Here is an 8,502-nt window from a genome sequence, read left to right as displayed (position 1 = left end):
ATTTCAAGATTGTATTTCTGAACAACACTGATTCAAAATGTCAAACCAGTCAGCATCATCACTCTGAAATTTCCAGAATCCGCACCAGTTTGGTACACTGACTAAATTTACCAGAAACAAACCTAATTCCTGCGCAAATAGTATGCACGAATGATCACTGTCAACTCCCCCCCAGTTGCTATGTGTGTGTGTTTGTGTATGTTTGCGAGTACACAATCGCGCTAAACACAACACACACACAAACACACTCAGTCGCTTATGTTGATGTTGTTGTTGAGTTGTTGGAGTTGAGTTTTGGTGAGTTGTGTTGCGGGGTGGTACAATTTATCTAAACCAAAGGACCCTCCCCCCAACCTCAACGTTCATCTCAGGACGACCGGGATTTGCTTCAGTGGGAGAAGGCAAGGAGTCACGTACTTAGTCGCCGAAACTGAGCTGTTTCCGTTTCCGCTGGTTCCTGTTTACGGAGCAGACCATGTTCTACATAGTAATTGCGATGATGGGGGGTAGGGGGTTGGCCGTAGATTACGACATTTATTTTTTTGATTTGAATTTGTTTTGATATTTTTTATTTTTATGGTCGCAACTGTACAAAAGTTTATAATATCATTTTAACTTTAATTAGTAACCACGTAGTTTACGAACATGTTTGCAAGAAGGTATCGTCGCAATGAAACTGTTATTGTTTGTTTACCAAACTCACTGCATTAGCGTGACAAAGTGGTGGAGTTTGATTTAAATTCTGGAAACATGGTTGCTAACATCAAGTTCCTCGAAGCTGGTTTTGGGTCAAACGACTGAATTGAATTATTCTTTTGGAGCAATTTTGAAATAAATTAATTCACTATCACATGTGAAGTTCGCAACCCAACTGAAATCGATACGTGGTGTCATCATCATATTCAACCACAGAAATCACCCATGGGCAGCAAATCGCCGTCAGTTCCAGTTACTCTCAACAAGACAGCCAGAAGATGACGTGGGTTACCGCCATGAATCTACCCTGGCGAAGATTTAATCGGCTTCTGGAATTAATTTCCTTCCCGGACTTCTGCACCTTGTCAGTCCCGGTGTCGCCCCGGGGATAGACAGCTTGAATCCAGAGGGCACCGAGATTTGCACAAAATGCCAACAAAACGTGTGTGTCGTCCTCGTCCATAACTCGGCGTTCGATTTCCAGACATTTAATCCTGATTCTGGCGTTTTGCTATACTGCTGGCAAGTTATATTTTGTTACGTGCTGACCAGCTGGGACTCGTAGGGTGTGCTCTTAAATTGGATTTTTCAAAATTAATTTGGCATGTTCAAATTAATTTTTTCACTTTCTGATTAAAAAAAAATAAATTTTAACTAATTTCCACTTTTCATACCCCACCTTGATCTCAAAACCCTCACCGTACAGCTCACCATCGCTTATTGAAAGTGACAGTCAAACAGACAGGCCAATTCATGATCCTTGAAAGTCCTCTGTCCCCCTTTCCTTCAACGGGGCTGCTAGTACTGCACAAACACGATGTATTCGAGAGTCCTGCCAATCGCCGGGCTTTGTGATGGCCATTTTGTCCACCAAACAACAGATTGTTGACCGGCCAGCAGGAGTGGAGTAGAAAACTGCGTTCTGGGTTCAACCCTTCCACCGTACAAGAAGCGCACCAGGGCTGGGAGGATCTTATGCGATTGAGCCGCTGGTTGGTTGTGAGACCGTAAATCAGGCCCATTAATAAATTTGCACGTTTCGACTGGAAAGAGGGAGTGAAACCAATTGAGCAGTTCTCTAGGTTTTCGCAAAATTATGATTTGATATATTTCGATCAGTTGAGATAAATTTTACTCAATGATATCACCGCTCAATTTTTTACAGTTTTAAATTAAAATAAAAAAGGGGGAAAAATTAATTAAAAAAACTTGTATATTTGATGTTAATTTGTTCGGCTTTCTAAGATTTTTTTTTTCAAATTTTGAATTTTGGGACCGCAAATCGGAAAAAGACATAAAACTGTTAAAACAATATTTTTATAAATTCATTGATCTTTTGCAAACTTCCCAGCGAGAATTTTGGCTCGAGTCTCAAGTCATTTTTTTGAAAAGTACATGATTTAATTTTTTCCAAAAATCACCCTTTTTGAAAAAATATAACTCGGCAGCAAATTATTTGACCATGCTTCTATATGGCTCAAAAGTTGCGGGTTTTTGTTCCCTAAACATATAAAAAATGTCAAACATTTAAAAAATACAAATTTAGGGAATTTGGGATTTTATGAAAAAAAAGTTAATAAAAAAAATCGGCAAGAAAGTCCGGAAAAGCCCTCATTAATACCTTAAACTTTGACCAAGACACCAAATTGATCAGTAAATTCCTTCAAAAGTTGCAGATTTACGAATATTTACGTACCATTTTTTATGGACACCTGCCAAACTTGTATGGAGACTTGTATGAGTGAACCAATGACACAAAATAGCTTTTATGGTCATAGGGAAGAGCCCGGCAAAGTTTGAGCTACTTCAAAAATTCAAATAAAAACCATTTCCGGTTTTGGTAGAGGATTGCTTAGTGCGTCCATCCCGGGAATTCCCGGGACAAAATTCCCAGGATTCTTTCAAAACCGGGAATTCCCGAATATCGAGAATTTGTATGTTTAGTCCCGGGAATACCCGAAATTCAAAAAAAACAAATTTCAGTTTGGAAAATCAGATTTGGCTGTGAAAATAGATAAACAGTTGAATATTAAGTAATCGATACGAATTTGAAAGCATTAAAATTTGTATTTGGCACATATCAGCATTAATTTACCTTAATAGGAAAAAATGTTAAAATTGTAGTTTACAGATCCGCAAAATGCCTAGTGCTTTAAATATGTTTTATTTAATTTTATATATTTTTAAAAGAACAATTTATTATGTTTACGTATATTTACAATCCTAAATTTTATTAAATGATTTTCCATCAAACACCAGCATTTTTGACAAATTAGCACAAAAATGCTACGAGTCAAGACAGCTGTTCAATCCTTTTTTTTCCTTTTTTTATATATTTTTTTTATTTATTTCGGTTAAAACAGGACAAAATTATGTCCAAATTTATTGCTTTCAAATCTCATGAATCAAGAATTAACCCGGAAATTCCCGTGATTCAAAAAATATTTCTCCCGTTTCCCGGGAAATTCTAAACCCGGGAAAATTGGACGCCTTAGGTTTGCTCGCTTTCAGAAAATGATTAAACAATAATCTCGATAACCCTTTTTTAAATCCAGTTTTTGTTTGTTTATTTTCATGTAAGCAGTTTCAGCCTAAATTTACCCCCTTCCCCCCTTTGTCACGCTTTTCCTATACTTATAACATGCAATGTCACACTTCCTCAGACCCCCCTCTCCCTAGAGCGTTACATACTTTATGGATGACGCCTTATTTATTGTTATTTTGAGATGCTAAGTTTTACGTAAATCATAACTAGCTCAAAAAAGACTCGAGGTTAAGAATTATCTGGCAAGAATTTCGACTACCTCTTCCTAGAACGAGTGTCATGATAAGTTGTGCCATAAACTTCATAAATATTATTGAAATATGGCTTCATAATAGTGCATACATATCATTACTTAAGAGATTTTTTTTTTTCAAATTTTAAATATTTCAAATTCAAAATCAAAATCAAATTATTCGCTTTACAGCATTGCCTTGGCGTTCTCGATTGCGAGATTCCTACTCGAAACAAGGTGTCCGAAGGCTTGATTGTTGAGGCAATTGCAAACCTCTTTTTACACCTAAGCTTCCATCAACCCCGGGATTCGAACTGACGACCTTTGGATTGTTAGTCCAACTGCCTACCAGCGACTCCACCGAGACAGGGCCCAGGGAGACGACTCCTACACCTGGATTGTGCTAACGACCTAACCTTTTGTTTTAGGTTAATCCGGGGCCAACATTTACTTCCCGTCCGACGGAAGGCCTTTATTGGACTGCATTATCTGATGAAGTTTCAGGTGAAAATTACTTTACAATTGTACAGTAGGGTGCCCAGAAAAAATGACCCCCTGCTCCACAAGCAGAAAACGGTTTATTCGGTTATTTTAAACATCTGTGTAAATTTCGAGCGAAATTGGTTGAGATTAACCCATTGATACCCGAGCCTAAGGTTTGTGAAAAACAAGCTTTTCATACAAAAATGACTTTTTTAAATCACTAATATAATTTCAGGATCGTGTTTCACAGCTTTGTTATATTCTACAAAGTTGTAGAGCATTAAATCTTCAATGAAAATCTCACTTTTGGAAATATTTGGATTGAAGTGGCGCACCGTGCAGACCAAACCGTAAGAAACTTGGGTTTTCCATACATTTTTTCGATTTTTCCCATACAAACTTCACCTCCGAGTATCAATGGGTAAATGATGACTAATTTTGCTCATATTTGGCCCAGAGTCCTAAAATAGGTAAGGGAACAATAATCAGCTTGTGGAGCGAGGTTTTGAAAAAAAGTCCCATATTCTGGGCACCCTACTGTACAGTCTAAGCTTAGAGTCGTAGAAAGAACTGCGGATTTTTTTCAATTTTTTTCAGGTAAACTTCAAAATTTAATTTATTTTGATTTGAACACGAAGTAAATTCTTTAATGTCCATGAAAGTACTTTCAAATTGAACTTAAATAAGCAACTTCAAAGTGGTATGCTGACTTGTATGTGTAATAAAGGATGGTAAAAAATTGATTTGTGAAAACGTAAAGAATCACTTCACTACTGAATTCTTGGACCACCGTGCAATGTTGGGTCAGGGATGAATTGCTCGATTGCTTTAAGATGCAGCACATTTATTAAAAAACAACTTAAATAAAATTATCATATTGATCACGTACTGAATGTCCGCCTTATGTTTTTCGAATCATCATTCGAGAGTACTTCAGACCAACTCCAGAGTTGAACCAATTGATTGTTTTATAATTGTTCTCCTTTGAGTGTTCACCATTCAAATTGCTGAAATAGAAAACAAAAGTATACTTGCAGCAAAAATAATAAATACCGTCATCAGGGGTGACATTGGGTCTGGGGGGTGAGATTGGGTCATACAAAAATGCTGAAATTTGTATGACCCAATCTCACCCCCCAGACCCAATGTCACCCCTGATGACGGTAATAAAATAATAAAAAAATGCTCACCTCCAATGACAGCCTTTGTACCACCAAGCTCCATGATATTTGACAGCGCAATTTTCTGAATTGATATCATTGTCACTATCACGTGTTGTAAACTTCATCCCCTTATGATGGCTCAGATAATCTCCTGCCGTTCCCGAGCAACTTCCAAGCTTTTGCAGTGCATACTTTTCCGCTTCACTTCCAACCGCAAACTCCGAATAACGAGCGTACGAATAGTTTCCTTTGAAATCCTCCAACTCTACTATCATTTCATATTTTCCTTGTTTAGTAATTTGGTGGATCGCTTCCAGTCCCAACCAAAACTCTTGCCCAACGGAGCCAAACCCAGCTTTATACTCATTCCAACCTCGGTAAAAGTCAACCGATCCGTCGAATCTTTGCTGAAACACCAGCCATCCACCGCCGAATCGCTGCATCTCGCAGTACACAGTGACGGGATCGACAATGTTCGCGATCGTCATTTTGTACAATCCTGAGGTTGTTGAGTTTGCAGTTTGGCAGGATTCGATGTTACTAAAGTTGTTGTTATTGCTAAGTTTATTAGATGTTTCGAAATTAAAGGTAACATTTTGTTTAATTTTGTAGAGTTCTTCCTTGATCAAGTCATGATTTGCACATATAGTTTGAAGGTCCAAAATTTGCCTTAAAAAGAAAGTAAAAAATCAATGAAATTAAATGAAGTATTAAATCGCCAAAACAATACTTTGCATAGTTGGAAATCAGGGATACGTTAGCCGAAACGCCATTCTCCAGATCGTCAACGCGATCTGTAATCTGTTTCTGGTTACGGTGAACCAGTTGATTGCTCTGCAGCTGACCCTGCTCGATTGTTCGTTGATTGTTCAGAACCGTTTCGCCCAACTCCTTGACGTGCACGAAGAGTTCCAGGAAGCTGTTTTAAGTGGGATAAGAAATATTTTTAGTATCAAATAGTTTTATCTAAAACAGAACTGACCTAAACTGCAAACTATCCAATCTTGCCTGGACAAGTTCATATCCGAATCCCGCGTTGACAGGTTCAACCGAACTGATGTTGGTATCGAGAGTGCGAACTGATTTACAGATCACAACCAAGGCCAATGAAAAATTGAGAAAGTCGCGAACCGCCATGGTGACTTGATATCTTGCACTGAACGCACTAACTTATCAATGTTTGTTTATATAGTTGAAATGGTTTACAGTCACAGTGAATGCGCAATTTTATGAATCTACATAATTGTGTTTTTTTATAACAATCAAGTTACAAACATCGGTTTTAAAATTGAAGCTCTACTGTTTCGGTGCAAGATTGAACTCAGGCTCAAATCCGTGAGAACAATTTTTGCGGTCACAATTTTGTGCGGAAATAACGCAAGTGTTGCGGTTTTTGGTCGCAAATGTGTCACAGAAATCACACGTTCTGCAAAGTTCAACCCTGCCCAATTGGTTGCAACCATAAAAGACGGCACCTCATTCTCACTCAACATACCCGTCCAATGATTTAATCAAATCGACGAAAATTTATTGCATTTAATGCCTGTCTAGACTTAGTCTCTCAACCAAGCCAGCACCATGTTCTAGCCGTAATCCACGTTTAACGTATGGCTACGATGTACACAAACGGGTGGTCGAGTTGAAAATCCTTCCGGAAAAGGGCGTTCAGAGGCTGCTCTTGAACAGAAATAGGGGCTCGATTTCGATTGGACTGGCCCGAGCCCAGACTAATGGGGCTTTTCTCAAGAACGAACCGAAGCTCCCCGGCAAGTTAATCTAATTTTAATCCTTTCGACTTTTGGGGTTCACAGACTTCTGATCAAGCCCGTTTTAAGGATTTAGCAAGTATCGACATTAGGGGTGCGGTTTATGTTATCCGGATAATTTTTAAATCAGTTTTAATAAATAGAAAACAACGCAAATTTATAACTATTTTCTTTTAGAATGGTCAGAAGTTATCATCTAAAAGAAGCCCCAATGTGGTACGGATATTTAAAATAGTCAATTCATGATATTCTTTATAGTAGCACTATCCGGATAATTATCCGGATAGTTCTATCCGTCTTTATTAACCCCAGAAAAAATATCCGGATATCTGTGAAACGAGAATGTTTGGTTCTGTTTAGCATTACTAACTATTCCCTGCTATTCTGATAATTTTAAACCATAATTTCCTGTTGTTATAATCAATCAAAAAATTATCCGGATATCCGAACCCGCATCCCTAATCGACATATTTATACAGCAATTCCATTTGAAAAGAACCTAAACCGAAAAAAAGTTCACCGATCGGGCTCAATTCTGGGGGTTCCTTGGCCAAAATAATTAGACCCGTATTTTTTTGTTTGGCCATTAGGGTGACCTACATCGTGCTAGGGTGGTTCGAAAAATGGCAATTTTTGGTACCAAAAGTTGCGTATTTTAATTACGAAAATTATGGTACCCTAACATGCATAGGTCATTGCTGAAATTTTTAAGTTATCGCAGTTTTCGTGAAAAAAGTTGATTTTTTGCCGATTGCGCGTGGCGCGTCGAAAAACTCAGTTTTTATTTTCAAAAAATCATGTCTCGGAAACGTACGGTTCGACATCGTCAATTTTTCGTTTTTTTATGTGAAATTTTCCGAGGAATCCAATAAAAATATTTTCAGACATAGGCCCTTTGGTTCAGACACGGTCAAAACGCCATTTTAAGTTTTCATACGACTTTTTCAAATGTTAAGCTAGATTTTTGAAACATCTTACTATTTTTCTCAAATAGCCAAACTAATCACCTTTCTTCTGCGTCTAAGACAGCTATAATCTGATGAAATGACGCGGAGATATGATTTTTCGAAAAAAGTGGTTTTTGCGAAAAATGACGAAAATGGCCATTTTTCGAACCACCCTAGCACGATGTAGGTCACCCTAATGGCCAAACAAAAAAATACGGGTTTAATTATTTTGGCCAAGGAACCCCCAGAAAAATTTTGAGCCCGATCGGAGAACTTTTTTTTCGGTTTAGGCTCTTTTCAAATGGAATTGCTGTATAAGTACTGCTCTGTGATCTTCTCGATATGAACAAATAAAGCTCTTATGGGTAAATATTTTTGAAAAAACAAAAAATTGTAGATGAATTTGTTCCATTCGAATGTACATGCAAAAAAAAATCACGTTCACAGCTTGGAGATATGAACTTTAATAAAATTAATTTTGATTTATGATCATTTCCAGAGCAACATTTGAAAGGGGCGGTGTTGCTCCAGATTTGTCGTTTACGTCTCATTGTGAGAAAATTTCATGTTTTTCATGAAATGTTATCAATAAATATCGTTTTAGAGCGAGCAAAATAAAAATATCCAAAATATATACCTTTTCGTTTGTAATCATAGTAGCCCATGTTTT

The 8,502-nt window shown here is 37.5% G+C and overlaps 1 protein-coding gene across 1 annotated transcript; it reads right to left on the bottom strand.

Moving 5' to 3' along the window:
* Positions 1-4,783: 4,783 nt before the first annotated feature.
* On the bottom strand, positions 4,784-6,268 carry LOC6051752 (ficolin-3). Its single transcript, XM_038258313.1, has 4 exons — positions 6,102-6,268; positions 5,850-6,038; positions 5,147-5,788; positions 4,784-4,963 (listed from the first exon to the last, which is right to left on the bottom strand). The coding sequence occupies exons 1-4, from the start codon at positions 6,254-6,256 to the stop codon at positions 4,858-4,860; spliced, it is 1,092 nt and encodes a 363-aa protein (XP_038114241.1). The 5' UTR covers positions 6,257-6,268; the 3' UTR covers positions 4,784-4,857.
* Positions 6,269-8,502: the final 2,234 nt, after the last annotated feature.

Source organism: Culex quinquefasciatus, chromosome 2 (assembly GCF_015732765.1).
Source record: "Culex quinquefasciatus strain JHB chromosome 2, VPISU_Cqui_1.0_pri_paternal, whole genome shotgun sequence".
Taxonomy (NCBI): Eukaryota; Metazoa; Arthropoda; class Insecta; order Diptera; family Culicidae; genus Culex; species Culex quinquefasciatus.
The sequence above is the reverse complement of the archived record's forward strand: the minus strand, read 5'-3'. Positions and strand labels throughout refer to the sequence as shown.

Coding starts and splice junctions, on each gene's coding strand:
- LOC6051752 (XM_038258313.1), bottom strand. CDS start 6,256: ATGGCGGTTCGCGACTTTCTCAATTTTTCATTGGCCTTGGTTGTGATC. Junction 6,039..6,101: donor TTGGATAGTTTGCAGTTTAG/GTCAGTTCTGTT, acceptor CACTTAAAACAG/CTTCCTGGAACTCTTCGTGC. Junction 4,964..5,146: donor TACAAAGGCTGTCATTGGAG/GTGAGCATTTTT, acceptor TTTCTATTTCAG/CAATTTGAATGGTGAACACT.